Raw genomic sequence first — 20,970 nt, forward strand, 5'->3', positions numbered from 1 at the left:
TGGTGAGTTTTGTTTGCTTTTTTCCAAATTATAGATCTGACCAGTGGATAACATTTGACTTAAAAATAGCACATGTTAAAGTGCAGACCTCAAATTGTAAGGCCATTTTTTCTCTTATTTTATTCTTGAGAATAAAATCATTATAAAGTAGTTAAAGCCCCATTGTCTTTACAGATGGGCTGTTCTTAATGTGTTTTTTTTTGTTTGTTTGTTTGTTTTGTTTTCTGTATGATGATGTGAGCAGCAGGCACTGTCTTAGTGTTATTTTAGAAGATTGCATTATGTACCAAGTGGCTTACTCTTTTATTACTGTACTTGTTTAGTGGTAACGTCACATAAATCACTTGTGTATACACCTTAAAGGGATTGACCACTACCTTCTTATTGATAAGTAAAGTGCTACTCACAGACCGTTGCGCAAAATCTTTTTGATTTATTTTTTCCTTTTTCCTACAACAATTTGTGAACCCAACCAAAGATCAAGTGATTTTTCTTTTGTTTGTTTTTTGTTGCCCACAAAATTTCATTTATTTTCTGTGAATCTAGTTTTATTTTTGTTAAACACACACTGATGCTGAGATAATGTTAGAATACAAAAAAGTGATGTTACCCAAGCAAGGCCTTCTAATAAAGGAGTGGCCCCATTCACCCATCCCTCCCTACCTGTGCAAGTTCTGCTCACATCAGTTTCCTTCCATCCAATTAGGCGACCTGGGAGACCCAGCCTGCACCGTCCAGATGGACTTCTGCGCAGTGGTGATGGGGTGCCTCCAAGAAGTTTGCTGGATGCAACCAGGGAAACTTATGGCCACTCCACACCTCTAAAAGTGCCATTGGCTCGCTCCTTGCAGATTAGTGAGGAATTGCATAGCAGAAAATTTTCAGCAGCTGCCAGCCATGGTTCGTCTGGACTGCAGAATCAAGGACAACATTTGATTTTATCCAGGGAAGCTTCTTGGGCAAAACCGCACTACGAATTAAATTTTGGCCGTGTGAAGTATAGGGGTAATGGCGCACTCAGCAACATCAGTGACCTGCCTATTCTCACAGAAAATGCAAATGCTTTTCACAAAAATGTTCCCAACAAGCATGAAATTAAAAAGGAATTGGGCCTTTCTTCACCAGTTGATTTAAAAATTCCACAGGTCCGAGGCATGGATTTGTCTTGGGAGTCCCGCAGTGGGGATCTTTACAATTACAACTCTTTGGTTATGGGTTCACAAACTGAGAGTGCACTTAGCAAAAAATTAAGGACTATCCTTCCAAAGCAAAATCGAAGGAATTTATTGGATACTACCACTGATTCCTGGAGCTCCGATGTTGAGCAGTCTACCTCTGGACAGCCATATTCCACCTCAGATCAGGAAGGAGACCCTGGCTCTAAACAACCAAGAAAAAAACGAGGGAGATACAGACAGTATAACAGTGAGATACTGGAGGAAGCTATTGCCGTGGTCATGAACGGCAAAATGAGTGTCTCCAAAGCTCAAAGCATTTATGGGATTCCTCATAGCACACTGGAGTACAAAGTTAAAGAGCGGTTAGGCACATTAAAAAACCCTCCAAAGAAAAAGCTGAAACTAATGAGGTTGGAAGAACAAGATGTTGTAGTAAAAAGTGAACTGGAACCTCAGGAAGAGGTGGAGGCATCGCCAAGTGCAAATGAATCTAAAGATGAATAGGCATGTTGTAAAGTCCTAAGTTTAGGAAATGAGTTGTAACCAAACTGGGCCTGCACTTCTGTCTTCTGATGCACAGCACACTTTACACCTGTTTAACTTATTGTGTGAAACTTTTAAGGCAGTTTCCTAACAGACCTCTACAGGTGCAAATTCTGTGCTCAAAATCAGGCAGATTTGTCAATTCCTCATGCCCGGTACAACCCTTGAATACTTTATTTGGCCTTTACGCATGCTCTTTATTTTCAATAGCGAATTGTTACCTCAGCAAGAGAACCTATACATGTGAATATGGACTCGTTGCTATGGAGCCTGCATGTATTGTGTTCTTGATGTCTATTTAAAAAAAAAAATGTTTTTTTTTTTAACACAAGTCCACTTTAAAAATTTCAGGAGTTACTTAAATATATACTACCAATGTCTAGGGGTAAAAAAAAAAAAAATCTAAAGATATTTAAACAATTCATTTCCTAGAAGTCTGATTTTAAGTGTTTTATGCCAAAATGATTATTTCTGAAAAATTGAATGTACCTCGCGTAACTTTTGGAGGTTGTTACTTTTTTCGGAGAATGCAAAAGGAAAGGCTTTAGTTCAAAGTGGCAGTGTGCAGAGAGCACAACATGTGGGTATGGGTAGGCCTCTCGGCAGTACGTTTCTAACCTACAAATGAGAGTATTACTAGAGCTTTACATTTCTTAAGTTTTAAAGATTCTCCTTGAACAGGGCAATGTTCGTCCTGTTCAACCAGGAAGCATGGAGGCATCTGAACAGGTGTGCGTGTGGTTATTTTTTGTTTGTTTTTTAAAAACAAATTTATTTTTTTTTCCTTGTGAAATGAAATTTTATGTATGTGTCAGTACACATATATCCTCATAACACTCCAGCAACGACTATTGAAAACATTTCATTGTAACTGAAGATGGACTTCTGTATGTTTAGATAGATTACATGGTTAATTTTACACTACACTGCTTTCCCCCTACCCCCAAACTTGGCTTACCTGCCATATTACTTACAGGGAGGATCTTTCACACACTACCTTCAAAACTATACCAGTTGCCAGATCAACACTAAATCTGAGTGGCAAAGTGATGGTAGCGGTTTTCTGTAGTAGCCTTATCACAAAGACTAGCTCTTTCTGGAGATGTTGGTTTACACACAGTCCTCATTTTAGCACCTATCTGGATATGTACCCGCTACCTGATTTATAGTTACTAAACTGTGTGGTTTCTACATTTATAGGTTTCAGGGGTCTCATACACACTTAACTACTGTGATATTTATCTGGTGCATATCGTTTCATAACAGTACAACCTCATAATTATTCCTCAGATTTCAGGAATGATGGGCACTCCTTGGGTCTAGCATGTTTGCTAGGATTGATTTTTACTGTATAATATTCATTGTGTAAGCTGAATCAATCATTGTCCGGTGTAGATTATCTCGAGCTGCAGCATTTACAGCTTCTTCAGGTAACTGTTCTTTATAAGCACTCCTCCATGAACCACACAGTTTTGTACTTTTGTACTTTATATATATATTTTTTTTTCCTCCTCTCTGCTCTCCATACGTTTTAAACACTCCACTCTGAGCTTGTTTTGCACCAAACCTGCTCTATAAAGATTTGCACCATTTGTAAAAGCTGATATTTACGCTATATTTTTTTTCTTTACTTCAGTTGCTATGCTTTATACTTGTATACAGTGGTAAATGTAAAATAGGTTTATACTTCATTAAAAAAAAAAGGCAGTTTAGGTTGACACGTAATGACTGCACTGCAATGTTAACATGGGTCCTTGTACATTATACATTAAAGGGTAGGCTCACATTTTTTGCATAATAACAATGCTATAAATTTAAAAGGGGGTCTTTTCTAACAAGACCTCCATTATTTACAGTGATCTGTCTAGACTCACTTAATTGGGTCTCGACAGACTTGTATAGGAAATAGAGTACTTAATCTGGATTAGGATGGTGATTTGAGGTCTGATTTGGTGAGAACCCCTGCCTGATACTGTCCACTGTTACTGATCTGAATCTGTATAGTGAATAATTTTTAACTTGGGGGCTTGTAAGGATTGTCAATCCTTCTTGTAGAAGTTTAAAACAAAAAGTACATCCTTAACTATACAGTCATGGACAAAAATTTTGAGAATGAGACAAATATTAATTTTTCCAAAGTCTACTGCTTCATTTTTTCTAATGGCAATTTGCATATACTCCTGAATGTCAGAGTGATCAACTTAACAGCAATTACTGTACTTGCAAAGTCAATATTTGCCCAGAAAATGAACTTTAACCCCCAAAACACATTTCAACATCATTGCAGTCCTGCCTTAAAAGGAGCAGCTAACATCGTTTTAGTGATTGATCCATTAACACAGGTGTGGGTGTTGATGAGGACAGGGCTGGCGATCAATCAGTCATGATTAAGTAAGAATGACATCACTGGACACTTTAAAAGGAGGCTGGTGCTTGGTATCATTGTTTCTCTTCAGTTAACCATGGTTATCTCTAAAGAAACACATGCAGCCATCATTGCACTGCACAAAAATGGCCTAACAGGGAAGAGTATCACAGCTACAAAGATTGCACCTCAGTCAACAATCTATCGCATCATCAAGAACTTCAAGGAGAGAGCTTCCATTGTTGTCAAAAAGGCTCCAGGGCGCCCAAGAAAGACCAGCAAGCGCCAGGACCGTATCTTAAAACTGTTTCAGCTGTGGGATCGGACTACCAGCAGTGCTGAGCTTGCTCAGGAATGGTCAGGCTGGTGTGAGTGCTTCTGCACGCACTGTGAGGCGGAGACTCTTTGAGCAAGGCCTGGTTTCAAGGAGGGCAGCAAAGAAGCCACTTCTCTCCAGAAAAAACATCAGGGACCGGCTGATATTCTGCAAAAGGTACAGGGAGTGGACTGCTGAGGACTGGGGCAAAATCATTTTCTCTGATGAATCCCCTTTTCGATTGTTTGGGACATCTGGAAAACAGCTTATTCGGAGAAGAAGAGGTGAGCGCTACCACCAGTCTTGTCTCATGCCAACTGTAAAGCATCCTGAAACCATTCATGTGTGGGGTTGCTTCTCAGCCAAGGGAATCGGCTCACTCGCAGTCTTGCCTAAAAACACAGCCATGAATAAAGAATGGTACCAGAATGTCCTCCAAGAGCAACTTCTCCCAACCGTCCAAGAGCAGTTTCGCACCCAACAATGCCTTTTCCAGCATGATGGAGCACCTTGCCATAAAGCAAAGGTGATAACCAAATGGCTCATGGAACAAAACATAGAGATTTTGGGTCCATGGCCTGGAAACTCCCCAGATCTTAATCCCATTGAGAACTTGTGGTCAATCATCAAGAGACGGGTGGACAAACAAAAACCAACAAATTCTGGCAAAATGCAAGCATTGATTATGCAAGAATGGACTGCTATCAGTCAGGATTTGGTCCAGAAGTTGATTGAGAGCATGCCAGGGAGAATTGCAGAGGTCTTGAAGAAGAAGAAGGGTCAACACTGCAAATATTGACTTGCTGCATTAACTCATTCTGTCAATATAACCTATCGGTACTCATAATATGATTGCAATTATATTTCTGTATGTGATATAAACATCAGACAAACACTAATAAAAACCAGAGGGCAGCAGATCATGTGAAAATATAATTTTGGTGTCATTCTCAAAACTTTTGGCCATGACTGTATACGCATAGGGAGGGAGTTGTAACATCCCAATCTGTATGTTGTCTTTTTTATAAAAAGGATAACACACTGAGCTATAAAGTGTAATGGAACCATTCACACATCCTTTTTATTATTTTCATTTTGTTGTTTTGTGTGTATTGGCACACGGGGTCTTTATTTGGTCAGTATTTTACATTAGCATTTGTAAGCCAAGACCAGGAGTGGAACATTCAGAGCAATACTATAATAGAAATACGTGCACAAATTTTGCATGATTGTCCCATCTTGGTTTTGGTTTACAAATACTGATGTTTAATACTGATAGTGTGACCATAGCTTTTGGCCAAATCTGATGAGAATAGGACAATCCGAGGATCCGTCAAAATTGGATAAGCTCCATTTACATCAGTTTTTCATCTGTTTTTAGCTGATCTGTTGTGAAGTGTCATTGGCGGAAAATTGGTTTGGTCAGTTTTACTGCCTTTTTTTTTTTTCCTCTCTCCAAACGGATGACATATGGGAGTTAAACAGACTGGTTTTGTGACTGATGGAAAAACTGACTGTAGTCTAATGTGGATTCAAAAGCATTTAAAAATATCAAAGGTCTTGCCCTTTTTTCTTGGATCATTTTTGGCTTGAACTGCTTCAAAACAGAAGTGATGATTAAAAAAAAAAAAAAACCTCACAAATTTCTCTAGGAAGTAAAGTTCCATCTTCAAACGTGATGGTACATTTGTGTGTGCCTCTCCTAGCTTTAGTCGCAGCCACTTGGCTGTGCAAGGAGCCAGCACCCAGCGGTACAATGAAGGGGGTCTGGCATTGTGGTCCCTTTATTCTCAGGTTTGGATTCCCAAGTCAGACTCACAGCAGTAGCATATTGCTAGGATCTCACTTTCTCATAAATTTACATTATTCAGATGTTCTAGAAGAAACTTAAAATCTTGCCACTTGAGCTTCTACTTGCTTAATCATTTTAGCAACTTTATCTTTCCTATGGAACTGCAGAAAAATCTCCCAAATCTTGTGATTTCTTAAATGTTAATTGGAACTTCAGGACAATAGTTTAACCTCAGGAAGTCTTAACTTACATTACTGCCAACCACATACTTAGCTCTGACAATCGAGCCCTGGCGAAACTGTGTGCCTACCTTTCAATGTCAAAATGATACATGTGTAGTAATTGGAGTTTAGATTATAGATACATATATATCTCATTTGGGTCTTTGGTTTTTTTTTCTTTTTCCTAAAATGTATACCAAACACGTAAAACCTTTTTAATACCACTTAACTATCCTTTGACCTGAAGATTGTATTGCATTTTGTCAGATTATAAGCATTCCACTAGGATATTAAACTAGACTTTCAGGTAAACTTGTTTGAGAATCTAAGAGATTATTTACAGGGCACTTCTGATTTTTGCAGACTCGTATATAAACCTTATTTTTAAGCACTAATTTAATTTGCGTAGCAAAGTTAAAGGGTGTTTCCAGGACTCAAATAACTGCAAATTAAAAGAAATTCTATATATTTCCTGCTTGAATTGAGCCCTTTTGTCAAACTTGTTAAAACATAGTATTTGACTGTATGCAGCAATGGCGGTCTTTGGGAACGTCCTTGTACCACACGGTTATCCAATAAGCGTGCAACTGGCGTCACATCGAGAACCAGTTATACTGGGCATTTGGCTTGCCATACTGCTGTTTCTTTTCATAGTCCTAAACCTAAAGGTAGTGTACGAGTTATTTTATTTTTATTTCATTTTTTGCAGATGCTTTATGAAAATTCAACTCCCTTCTCTGTAACATGAGTTTTAATGGTCCCTTAAATATTTCATAACCCTTTTTAAAAGAAAAAGCTGCTGATTTTATTTCAAAAGATTTCTATTTTATCTTGTAGATTTTGTAAAGTTTCAGTCTTAATGTTCAGGTGCACCTTGTTTATGACACTAATATAAGTATAGACATTCCTGCTTCAATGTACATTGTTAGGAATCCTCTACACAAATCTTTCTCGTAACATAGTTACCTTTTCAATTTCAGGTTCTGTTAACTTTTTGTTCTTTTTTTTTTTTTTTTTTTTTTGCATTACAAAGTATTACTTCTCTAGAAGTAGCTCCCACCCCCAAAAAAATAATCTTTTTAGTTTTAACACTGATTTAAAAATCAGTGTGACTGAAATATGCAATGTAACTGCAACAGTGGAAAGGGTTTTAAAATTATTATCATTTTGAGCCATAATAGACCCAATTCTAATTATATAGTGTTTTTTCTTCACTACAACAATATCTACCTTTTTGACCTCTTTAAGTGATTCATAAGTGATGCACGAGTCTGGCTTACTCTATAACAACCACCATATTGGAACACCAAATACCTCTTGAGTACATAGTTGTTCATACTGTGCTTTTGATAATGTCTCTGTCTGCATTGTCCAACTCTGTATGACTAATTCCACATCAGGTTTGCCATCTTATCTGTGAATTGTAAGTATATACTTTTGCAATGCCTACTATGCCTTTTTGTAGGATTTTTTTTAGGTTTTTTTTTTCTTTGTTCTTCCCCCCCCCCCCCATATTGATGGTTGTGGTCGATAGATCATTTTACCGGTTAACGTGCTGTAAATATTTTAGTTCTGTACTTTCACTTCTTTTTTTTATTTTCTTTTAAGATCGCTAAATTGAATTATTTTTATGTACAGATAAATTCCATACCTCAAAGTTACCTTTATTTTTAAAACTCATAGCTTAGGTTTAGTTCGAGTGAACAAGTTAATGGAGTTGTTTTAAAAAATAAAAAAATAATAATAATAAAAAAATTTAAATCTCTTGCTAAGGGAGAGCAGTGCAATTTCAATAAAGCCGTTTTTACGACAGAGCCATATGCAGGCGAGGGAATGTATTGCTGTGTCACTGAATTGTCTAGCATGTAAGTATTAACGCATCAGCTCATCCTCCTAATTATGGACTATTGGTTATTTAGTTGATAGGATATATTTTTTTTTTTTTTATTATTATTTTTTTCAGATTGTCAGTGGACCAATGCTAGATGTGCTTACAGGTGTATTTGCCAAAAAAAAGTCTATATACTACTAGATTGCAGCTTGTTGCGCTATGCTTATGTAAAGTGTTTTAGAATCTTAATATTCGTACTCCTTTTTAAAAAGCGGGTGAGGGGTAAGGCAGTTCAGCCGTTGTATGAATATATATCATGTGCACAGGAAAAAAAATAACACTGCAATCTTATATGGCATTTTACTAACACAAGTTTGGTAAATGTTGAATTTTCTTTTTTTTTGTGTACAGAATTTTTAGATGATTTTTAGAAAGCACTGGACAGTTCCCGTTGAGCTGTAGAGGAGCTTTTAGAAGCACTTTTTCTAATATATATTCCTCACTGGAGTTATCACTGAGATTATCACTGTTCTATTTAATTGTCTAGATCCTTTCTTGATTTTTTTTTTTTTTTTTTATTTATTTTTTTTAATGACTATTTGATTACTGTTTAGAATTACTTTCTGATCATTTTACCAATACCCACAAGTAAAATGTTCAGGTTTTTATGATGCTGTACCTTTTTAAATACTTAATTTGTTTAATTTCCTTAAAATAATAATCCCAAAATGGCATAGTTTTGTCGATACATGGGTGTAATTAAATGTAGTAAACAATCCTTTCACCAAGTGGAGTAATAATGTAGTGCAAGCCTGAAACGTAATTATCTAGAAGTTCACAGAATACTTTGGCGTATTTACCTTCATAAATATGCCGCAAACTTTGTGGTGCAATTGAATAGTACAGCATACTACTCCATTTTTTTTTTTTTCTTTTTCCCGCAACTTCCCCATTTGTCTCAAATTTGTGGGTTTGACTAGGTTTTGCAATCTATGCTTTGTATCAGGGCTGTGGAGTCAGTAAGCTAAACCTCTCACTCCCCAATTTCCCTGACAACGACTCCCTCATACATGGTTCACTACTGAGCATTTACATAAAGTGTAGAACAGATTTATCAATTAAAAGCCAAAATCTTTAGATCAGGAATAGGACATTTTCCTAACTTTCCCAAATTTTTATGAAAAAATATTCAGCACATACTGCATTGAACTACTGTACCCAATTTATTACATATTTTAGGAGTCGTTCCATTTTATACCATCTCCACCAAAATGAACACGGACTCCGAATCAACAGCCCTGCTTTGTATGACCGATTTTAGAAGTTTTCCTACCACTCTTTTGTGCATTGATGAAATTTTAGGCAAATTGTTTTTGTTTTTCTAAATTTGTTTATTAAACAACAAAGAAAGGAAAACATACACATTTTTCATACGACCAAGTCAGCATATACTCACTCACAAATTGTGTTTTAAAACGTTAACATTAACTTTTTCCTCCAGTGAGGTTTTTAATAGCTAGTCAGAGAAAAAAAAAACCCCTCAAACTCCGTTTGAACAGCTATGTGAAGTACCCATTAAAATTAACAGTAAGACTATTTGAAGATGGTGTAGGATCCACTTCAGTTTCCGGGTAAAAAAAAAAAAACCAAATGGCTATACAATATGTGAACTTGACCTAAAGAAGTTGGCTTTTGGTGTCCATTGTGTTTGAATTTAGCCTACGGTCCTGACATAATGTAATGCCATAACTTGCCCATATGACCCCATTCACAAGCTAATGGCCAAAAGGGTTTTCTTTCGGCCTCGGTCTGGCTGGTATGCCCAGCAAACTGCATAGGAAGAGTGCATCAGACTGCACTTTTTTTTCTTTTTGGTTATACAGAGAGCTATTGCAAAGAAATGCAGTATGTGTGAAAATATGGCACTGCCTCCATTCTGATTGCTCACATTACAACTCCTGGCAAAAATTATGGAATCACCTGCCTTGGAGGATGTTCATTCAGTTGTTTAATTTTGTAGAAAAAAAGCAGATCAGACATGGCACAAAACTAAAGTAATTTCGAATTGCAACTTTCTCGCTTTAAGAAACACTAAAAGAAATCGAGAACAAAAAATGTGGTAGTCAGTAATGGTTACTTTTTTAACCAAGCATAGGGGAAAAATTAGGAATCACTCAATTGTAAGGAAAAAACTATGGAATCATAAAGAAAAAAGAAAAAAAAAACACTCCACAACATCACTAGTATTTTGTTGCACCACCTCTGGCTTTTATAACCGCTTGCAGTCTCTGAGGCATGGACTTAATGAGTGTCAAACAGGACTCTTCCTCAATCTGGCTCCAACTTTCACTGATTGCTGTTGCCAGATCAGCTTTGCAGGTTGGAGCCTTGTCATCGACCATTTTCTTCAACTTCCACAAAAGATTTTCAATTGGATTGAGATCCAGACTATTTGCAGGCCATAACATTGACCTTATGTGTCTTTTTTCTACGAATGTTTTCAGTTTTTGCTCTATGGCAGGATGCATTATCATCTTGAAAAATTTAATCTTCCCCAAACATCCTTTCAATTAATGGGATAAGAAAAGTGTCCAAAATATCAACATAAACTTGTGCATTTATTGAAGATGTAATGACAGCCATCTCCCCAGTGCCTTTACCTGACATGCAGCCCCATATCATCAATGACTGTGGAAATTTGCATGTTCTCTTTAGGCAGTAATCTTGATAAATCTCATTGGAACGAAACCAAGCAAAAGTTCCAGCATCATCACCTTGCCCAATGCAGATTCGCGATTCATCACTGAAACTTTCATCCAGTCATCCACAGTCCACCATTGCTTTTCCTTAGCTCATTGTAGCCTTGTTTTTTCTGTTTAGGTGTTAATGATGGCTTTCGTTTAGCTTTTCTAAATCCCATTTCCTTTAGGCGGTTTCTTACAGTTCGGTCACAGACGTTGACTCCAGTTTCCACCCATTAGTTCATTTGTATTGTTGTGCATTTCCTGTTTTGGAGACATATTGCTTTAAGTTTCCGGTCTTGACGCTTTGATGTCTTCCTTGGTCTACCAGTATGTTTGCCTTTAACAACCTTCCCATGTTGTTTGTATTTGGTCCAGATTTTAGACACAGCTGAATGTGAACAACCAACATCTTTTGCAACATTGCGTGATGATTTACCCTCTTTTAAAAGTTTGATAATCCTCTCCTTTGTTTCAATTGACATCTCTCGTGTTGGGGCCATGATTTATGTCGGTCCACTGGGTGCAACAGCTCTCCAAGGTGTGATCACTCCTTTTTAGATGCAGACTAACGAGCAGATCTAATTTGATGCAGGTGTAGTTTTTGGGTATGAAAATTTTCAGGGTGATTCCATAATTTTTTCCTCAGAAATTGAGTGATTCCATAATTTTTCCTCTATGCTTGGTTAAAAAAAAGTTACCATTACTGACTACCACATTTTTTTTTCTTGATTTGTTTTAGTGTTTCTTAAAGCCAGAAAGTTGCCATTTGAAATGACTTTAGTTTTGTGCCATGTCTGTTATCTGCTTTTTTTTCTACAAAATTAAACAACTGAATGAACATCCTCCAAGGCCGGTGATTCCATAATTTTTTGCCAGGGGTTGTATCGGCGCATACCTTCTGAGCATATGCACCCAACAATGGCCACATGTGGACTTAGCCATACTTAATATTACTTCCATATATTAGATGCACACGTTAATGGGGTGTTTCCATTTCCAAGATCATATCCCAATATGTAGTGATGTATTAATAATATGCTCAAATACTTCCAATTAGAAATGTAGTATAGTTCTTCTGATTTAGCTATGTTGCTTACACCATGTGCAGGGCATTGCAGTAGCTTAGGTATCCATTGTTACCAGCCCTCACATAGTGAAAATTAGTTGCTAGTGGTCATAAACATGGATACCTTAGTTACTGCATTGCCCTGCACATGGGGTAAGCGATATAGCTAAATCAGAAGGAACTGTACTACATTAATAATTAGAGGCAATTGCTATTATATTTTTATTATTATTCCTACTAGATATTGGGATAGGATCTTGGAGCTGTGAATACCCCTTAAAGCTTTATATGTAATTAAATAGGATTAAAGTATCTAGCTAAATATATTGATTCTGTCCTTAGTGGCACAACCCTTTTTTATGCCAAATTACAGTGAATATCTCTTGATAAATCCAGTACTTTATACGCATTAACATGCGGTTAAAATTCTTAATTTCCACTTCTCAATTTTTATTTTCTTGTTTTGGTTTTATTTTTTTTGTGGAACAAAAAAAGATATTTAATGCACATGAAATGTTGAAATTCCCGCACTTTGTTTTTTGTTTTGCTTTTTTTTACCCTTTTTTATAATGACTAGACTAGTGTAATTAATTAATTCTACCAGCATACAGAAATGCCGTTGCAGAACTATTTCTAGCCCATGAATGCATTTGATTGTAAACTGATAATTTTTCAGGTAATAAATGTTTATATAATTTTTAAAGTAAATGTTTTATCTGACTCCCAGGTGTTGAGATTACAGGTGGGAAGTATTTGTACAGCAGTTGACTGCTGAAAGGAAGTTAAAAACAAAAGAAAAACTGAAAAAAAAAAAAACTTGTACAAAATAAACTTAATGTTTTTTTGTTTTTTGCATAAATTGTAGCCTCTGCTTGATGGGATTACTGGGATTGCTTTTTTTTCTGCTGTTGCTTTCAGGCTAAAATGTTAAACTTAGGAATTCAACATATGTACACACTGCTTAAAACCCTCAGGGACACTCTACTCACTACTCACTTGATTCAGGTACTTGTACTCTCTACTTAAATTTTAGCAGTGATTTTGTATTTTATTTTTGTTTCTTTTGACGTGCTTGTAGCACATCCTTGATGAATGTCAAGTTAAAAAAAAAAACAAAAAAAAAACCTCACTTCAGGTATCCAGGTATAACTCAGCCAAACGGTTTATAAAAGCTGCATATTAACTCCTCAGCACACAGTGCCTCAGACACGTATAGTGGCATTCTGTATATTCAGTGACTACTGAACAGATAGCACGGGGGTTCCTGTTTTTTAAATAAAAAAAAAAGACAGTATGTCTGAAGATGTTGTAAGCATAAATCAAAAAGGAGCTTAAATCTTTGTCTAGTTTCTTTTGGATAGTGCAAATGAGAAGCCATTTAAATTGAGTTAACCTATTCTGACCATGTACTCATTTGCCAAGGAAAGACCTTAAGGCTTGACGAATGTTTATTCCTCAAGTTTCCCTTTAAAAGCAAAGCCTGATACTCTACATCTGCTAAAAAAAACTCGAATATCTTTTCCACGTGATGACTACTTTTTTCTTGTAATTGTTTTTATATATTTGATTTACGGTAATTGGATAACCTGTGTTTAAACAGGAACCCCCTCCTACACACTTATTGACCTCATTTCAATATGCTGTTTACAGTTTGACAGAATTGTATAATTTAATATTTCTCTTGTACTGTAGTTTATATTTATTTACAGATTTTTTTTTTGTACTGTGACTTTAACTTTTTTTTTTTTCGTTCTTGCTATGATCAATGTCTTATGTAGTAGAGCACTTATGATCACGATTACTTTTTTTTTTTTGTTTGATTGCACTACATAATTATTTTATTATTTTTTTTTAAAATGCAGTTCTAATTTTGACTGGACTAAATAAGATGTCTTTAATGTATGTGATAAGTACTTTTAAGAAAAAGAAAAATCCATGTGGTTCATTTAATTTTTATTTCGGCATTGTATGTTGAAAACGCTGATTCTGTCGTTGTGCATGTGTAAAATTTAATGGTTCCATTGTATTATTTGACCATGTCATTTTAAAAACTACAAAAAAAAAAGAAATACATTCCCAGCTGTAATGTTGTGTATGGTAGTTCTCACTGGATGCTAGACTTTTCAAAACCACTATTCTTCTAATAAATTTGTTGTGAAAAAAGTCCTCTGTTCTTTATGTATTTTTAACACACTTTGAGTTAGTGTTTATTTCAGATAACTGGTTTATTTAACTGTTTCCGAGTCCATGTTAACATTTCTTATTAAGGTGCAGTCTGACTGCCGTATAAATCAGACCGAGATGGGAACGCATTGCACAGACTGGTCGGCAGCTTTCCTGCTCTTGACAGCTGGATGGAAATACATTAAAGCTGTAAAACTCTGATCAGGATAGCCGCCGGCCAGTCCTTGCATTGCTTTCCAATCCATGTCATATTTCTATGGCTGTATGACTGCGCCCTTAAGTTTTTTTCTTTTTGGGGATCAACACATTCGTTCATAAGAGGTGAGAAGTGTCTGATCCCTCGGGACCCAGAACTGGCTCTTCTACAATCATGGTGCCCCATTTTCCCAACTTTAAATAATGGCGGTTAAGCATACTTGCTGCCACTATATTCAGTCTACAGGACTGACAGATGGCTAGCTAAGCGCTGGATTTGTCAGTCACATAGACTTGGAATGGGACGTTACAAACATGCTGAACGTCCCTTCACTCACAGGATAAGTGAGGGTCTCATCACCTCCGATAATAAATCTCGTTTTTATCCTGCAAGTAGGTGGCTTGTTCCAGTGAAAGATACTTTAAATGGTTTTCAATAGTTTGACAATATATTATGTATCCGAAAATTGTCAAGAGCCTTTATCTAAAAGCAATGGTCCTTACATTGACCTTTTTATAGAGATATTCCAGCCAAAAATAAGTAAATAATGTAACTATTTAGTAGATAACTGTCCTAGGAGTCTGATCACTAGGAAGACATAAATCTAAGATGCAAAATATTTTGGAGCTCTTCTTTTGCATGCGAGTTGCTATTAGAAACAAACTGTACAAGGCCAAGATTGAGTGAAAAATGCTTAAGTGGTGCACATGTATTATATTTTGCCTCTTGATTGTTTCACTCATGATTTTGGCTTATACATACTAATGTAAAATACTGAACATGTGAACATGGCCTTAGAGTAAAAGTACCAATGAGTTTCTGCTCCTAACATTCAGACCCTCGTCAATGCAACCCATGACTGGAATATCAGTCAGGAAAAAAGACTTCTGAACACTGAGGTATATTTTGAGACTTAATGGATATTCTCATCGCCAACTCTTATGGAATCACCACAGTATGTGGATTAAATGTATACTATATGATGACGGCATTGGTTGGACCCACAACCAAATAGTGGGGCCGCCTCGTATGCTGCTTGGAGTTGGTTGGAATTCTCATACAAATGAATGGGGATTCTGAGCACCTCTTAGCTGGCAGCTGTGTGCGTCAGAGGGGTTCCGCATCTGCTTTACATTCACACATATACCATAAATGTATGAGAGGTCATTACAAGGGATATTCCTGACAAATTAGTTCTGCTTTACAGAAATGGGTAGTTGAGTTGGCGTGTTGGTACTGAAGGACTTTTCAAAATACTCTATCGTGTGGTGCAAGCAGTTGTGAACGTAAGATGGCTAATCGTACACCTCCGAATGCCAAAAAACAATTGCTGCCCACTGTCGGGGCTCCTTTTGCACCACATCTCCGGTCTCTTCACCATAGGCCAGTACTTCTGGCTGCATCCAGGTTCTCAGAGGTCACTACATATGTCGCAAGATTGTGACGTCCAGACGTGCAGCAACTTTATAACGCACAGTAACTTCCGAGGCCTGGGCACAGCAAGAAATCCCAGCCCACAGTGAAGTCAAGGCTGTGGGAAGTGGGGCAGCTTCAAAGGTCAGTATTTGTGTGAAGGTTTTTGGGATTTTTTTGCCATCCCTGTTCTAACTTGCATACAAATTCGGTTTATGAACAAATTTTTAACCCCAGGACTGCCTATATATGTTTATATGGGAGACTGTCATGTGTGCCAAATGTTAAGAAATTCAACTTATGAACCCCAAATCGCAGAAGTTTATATTCTTAAAGTGGGGCTAGTGAAGGTTCACAGGAGATATCCTTGCTGTAAAAGTATGTGCAAGATCCAGGCAAAATTATTTAAAGCCGAATATAGAATAGATCATCTGCATTTTGTCCCAGGATAAGTTGGGTACAGGAACCACCATGTATTAAAAAAATAGACAAAGGATACCTGGCTGTGCTGGGTACGTCAGGCAGGTAGTGTATACTCATAAAAATATATTTTAGACTAAATACAATGCTATACAAGTACCATTTTTGGTCAGGTGATATAATCCTCCTTCCTTAACAGAATGTTAATTGCAGAATATATCCACAATGTGAACATATCTGTAGATTGAGCAGAATAACAATGTGATTAGCTAATGGGCAGATCTGACTACATATCATTCTTTCCTTTTATATACTGTTTCTTCTCATGACCCGGCCATATATTTATAACTATAGAAGATACAACACTGAACAAACACCAGAGAGCTACATTGATTGTAAAGGTGCAAAGCTTTTAAAACCATGCAGTAGGAGGGTCAAGCGCATGCTAGAAGCCGACGAAGCTTTTATTTTTGAAAGGAAGGAAAAAGTAACACTATAAATTCCACTGCTTTTTCCAACATAAAAAATAACCACTGATATTTGGAGTGAATTCACGCAGTGGCAAGCCGGCTGCTTTAGATGTACTCTACAGGTTGCTGGCTAATAAAGCAATCTTGCTTGCAATCACTTTGCTCTCTTTCAGCATGATTTTAGTTAATTTCAGTACTTGCATATTTGTCTGCCAGAGATCAGTGGTAACAGTGAGTGTTACAAACTGACAAAACCAGAATTATCAGATCTTGACTTTTGAAATATCTCTTCACCCCCACAATCAAGTATGTGATAAAGGGTTAGTCGCGTATGGTGGGAGCTCTGGAGCTGAACTTTCTCCACTTTGTGGCAAATACCAGCTATATTACATAGCCAACATCTGTTTTTAACAGCTGTTGCATCTGACTGCAGCTTTTAACTATTTAAGTGCCGCTTTCAATCTTAGACAGTGGCGTTTAAATGAAACGCATGCCACTTGCTCATGCTTACCAGCTTCCATGGGTACCCTGTGACAAAACGTGGGGCACCGATGGTCTGCCATAATAGTCAGATGGGGTCTGTGGTAGTTCCCTGTCGAACCCATATTGGTCATTGTTGTTCTTTGAAGCTCAGCTACGTGCTGAGCTTCTAAGTAGGCAGCGATCTTTTACTATATACTGCAATTCTGTGGTATTGCAGTCTGTGTGACAAGTCTGACCTGTTCAAATTCCCCAAGGGGACTAAAAAAATGAGTAAAAAAAAGTTTAAAAGAAACAAAATATGTATATATTTTTTTCTCATATTAAAATTCCCAATCCCCCACTCTTTTCCCACATTAAAAATAAAAAAAAATACACATTTTGGGTACGACTGCGTTTGTAAATGTTTATTCTATCTAAATATATAAAATTACCATGAGCAGTAAGCTCCATAACTAGATTAAAATAAATGCCAATATTGCATTTTTTTCAGCCTTTCCTCCTCCCTAAAATAAGTGCAGTAAAAACAGATTTAAAATTCACACCCCAAATTGATATCAATAAGTCAGCTCATTGTGCAAAAAATCAAGCCATCAAACAGCTACATCGACAGAAAAATAAAAATCTGTCGACTCTTGTAAAATTACAACACAAAGCAGAAGTGTGTTGTTTTTTTTTGTTGTTGTTGTTTTGTTTACCCACCTCCACCCCCCACACACTTCATTGGAAAAAACTGACGTTTGGTATCGCTGTAACTATTAATCTGTAGAATTATGATTCAGAGTCATTATTTACTAAAGAATCTACGTTATAAAGGCAAGACAAAAAAACATGGCGGAATTGCATTTTTTTTTTTCCCATCTTGCAATGTCACCACATTTGGAATGTTTATTTCCCATTTTTCAGTAGATTGTTTGTTTAAATAAATGGTAATATTCAAAACCACAACTCATCCTGCATAAAAGCCCTTCTTATTCGGAGGTGTCAACATAAAAATGTTTAAATTATTTTTTCGAAATGAAGTGAAAATACGAAAGTGCAAAAATGAAAATTGACAGAAGGAAAAGGTTAAAAGTATAACTTTTACTAAACCCACAGAATTGAGTGATTCCATAATTTTTTCCCTATGCTTGGTTAAAAAAAAGTAACCTTTACTGACTACCACATTTTTTGTTCTTGATTTCTTTTAGTGTTTCTTAAAGCCAGAAAGTTGCCATTTGAAATGACTTTAGTTTTGTGCCATGTCTGTGATATGCTTTTTTTCCACAAAATTAAACAACTGAATGAACCTCCTCCAAAGCCGGTGATTCCATAATTTTTGCCAAGGGTTGTACATTTCGCACGCTGAACAATGTCTAAAAAGAGTGCACAAGATAACTGGGAACCTCAATTGGTAAAGTGTTTGGGGTCATCACTACCTGTAAAAAAGTCCATAACTTTTTCACATACCCGAGGAGCTCCTCCATTCTTCTTGGCATTATATTGGATTTTTAAGTTTTCTTTGCAAAAGTCCTTGGAAAGAACGACATGTCAAATAAAACAATAGGTATCCTTTAAGCAGAAGAATCTTCCTATCTCTGTATAAGGGTCTGTAAATAGATGAGCTTGTGATGCTTCATATTCTAATAGACAAAGAATTACTGCTACGTCCTATGCATTAACCTTTTTTTTTTTTTTTTTTTTTTTTTTCATTTTTAATTTTATTTTTTGAAAAGCACTTCCTAACATTTTTAATGTTATTAATGTGTGTATGTGGATGCAATGTAGTGTTATTTTCCTCCCCTACCGCCGCTCTTTTGGTGTCCAGCGCCATTCTTCTGCTATTCTGAATTGTTACCTCTCTGCAGACTCCTCTAGGTCACGCAGAACCCCAGGTGATCCTAAAGGGACTTTGAGAGTATAAGCCTATGGAGCGTCAGAATGAAGCTCTGTGGAATTTAATTATAACAGTGACTTCTGTGACTGTGAGTCGGCAGGTCTCATTTGCGATGATGTCGCTGAGACGAGTAGAACAACGGCGCTGGACAGCGGTAAGAGTGTATTAACACTCACATTACAATACTGGCACGTGCACACACATTTAAACAAAATGTTAGTGGGAGTGCTTCTTTAAATTTGTATTTCAGCATATATAGTTTTCACTGACAAACCAAATTTTGTCCTGGAATTACATAATCTATTATTTCGGATATGGTTTCTGTCTTCCACTATACTATTTTCTAATAACATATGCAAAAGAAAGGGCAGCCGTGATGATTTAGGATAAACACTCAAACTGTTTTGTCCTTGTTTAATAATTTTAAAACTTTTTAAAGGCATCTTAACACAGTATTACTCTTCCGTCAATGAAACCCATTGTGCAGTTTGTTACAAATGTGTTACTTAATAAAATTTGTGCATGAAAATGAAGGTATCCAGCTCAGGAAATAAAATCAAAAGTTTTTATTTGGACAAATTTAAAAAGTAAGCTGCTTGACAAACCAGTGCATACTGGAGGAAGGAATGTCTTGAATAACTGGACGCGTTTCCTGAGGACTAAGCACTATACGTGTTCGAAACGCGTCCAGCTATTCAAGACATTCCTTCCTCCAGTATGCACTGGTTTGTCAAGCAGCTTACTTTCTAAATTTGTCCAAATAAAGACTTTTGATTTTATTTCCTGAGCTGGATACCTTCATTTTCATGCACAAGTACCTGGCGTCAAGCAGAGACGTTTCCGTGCTCGGATGAAATTTCTCATGGGCTGTGAGAATACCATCTCAAGGGTGAGCTGAATCATTTTATTTTTTCTGCTTAATAAAATTGACAAGTGGGGGTAACAGCCTAGCTGAATTCTGAAGTTGTTTTGTCTTTATTATAATATTGTACGGTGTTTGCTGTAAATGTGTAATTATTTTACGGATGCAAGATGACTTATGGCATCTATTTAGTGTCGGTGTCTTTTATAGTCCTCAATCGAATTTGATGAATCCTATGCGTTCTCGGAAGACTATCTGCTAACTGGTCTTGGAAAACTCAGTGTGAGTCAGGATACCAAAGTGGTGGGTGGCTTAATTGCCAGACTATCAAGAACATTGTATTTGTACACAGCAGTTTGTGTATTTTTCACTTTACATTTTAAACACTATTTTGGCCATAGAAAAGTAATTCATGAGTTTTGGGATGTTGAGCCTATCGTAAGCAAGGGCTAGAAACTGGTAAAATCGCATTTGTACTTGTTTTCTTTTCTATATAGTTCCTATCTGTATGTAATTGTAAAATGGTGCTTGCTAATACTATACAAATGTGTGCCATGTGTTTGTGTTTCATGAATCAAAATTATGAAATTGTATAAAAAAAAAAAATCCAATGGAAGAAAAATCTGTAAACGAACACGTCTGTTAAAGAACAGCATTGCTTTGTATCTACTAAATTGATCCAATTATTTTTCTGAATCATAACAGCAATAATCCCTGTAGCTGACTTTAACTCTTAAAGTATACATTATTTAGGCTTTTTGATGTTTGCCTAGTCTATTCGTTCTTTTTGGAAATGCCTTGTTGTATATTTATGTATGATGTACAGACATGTGTATTGTAAAATTTTATTTTAAGGAATCTTACTACTGATCCTGGAATATTAAAGGATATTTTGCTAAATGAACTTGAAATGTTGCAGGTTAGATCCTTGTATGGTGTTTTTATAAACATTTGCAAAGCATTGCCGCAATGCAATTTGGCCAGTAGGAAAAATTTGCTAGGATTGTGTTGAC

General features: G+C 36.5%; 1 protein-coding gene across 6 annotated transcripts in view; it reads left to right on the top strand.

Annotated features, from left to right (window-relative positions):
- Positions 1-20,970, top strand: part of LCOR (ligand dependent nuclear receptor corepressor) — a 131,779-nt gene that overhangs the window by 102,754 nt on the left and 8,055 nt on the right. For 3 of the 6 annotated variants that reach the window (XM_077258285.1, XM_077258284.1, XM_077258286.1), the window contains exon 7: positions 707-20,877. The exons of the other annotated variants lie outside the window; for them this stretch is intronic. In XM_077258285.1, the coding sequence (XP_077114400.1) occupies positions 707-1,682 (976 nt within the window). In that variant the 3' untranslated portion in view covers positions 1,683-20,877. Of the gene's footprint in view, positions 1-706; positions 20,878-20,970 lie in introns of those variants that run through there. 6 annotated transcript variants of the gene reach the window in all.

Source organism: Ranitomeya variabilis, chromosome 4 (assembly GCF_051348905.1).
Source record: "Ranitomeya variabilis isolate aRanVar5 chromosome 4, aRanVar5.hap1, whole genome shotgun sequence".
In the NCBI taxonomy this organism is placed as follows: domain Eukaryota; kingdom Metazoa; phylum Chordata; class Amphibia; order Anura; family Dendrobatidae; genus Ranitomeya; species Ranitomeya variabilis.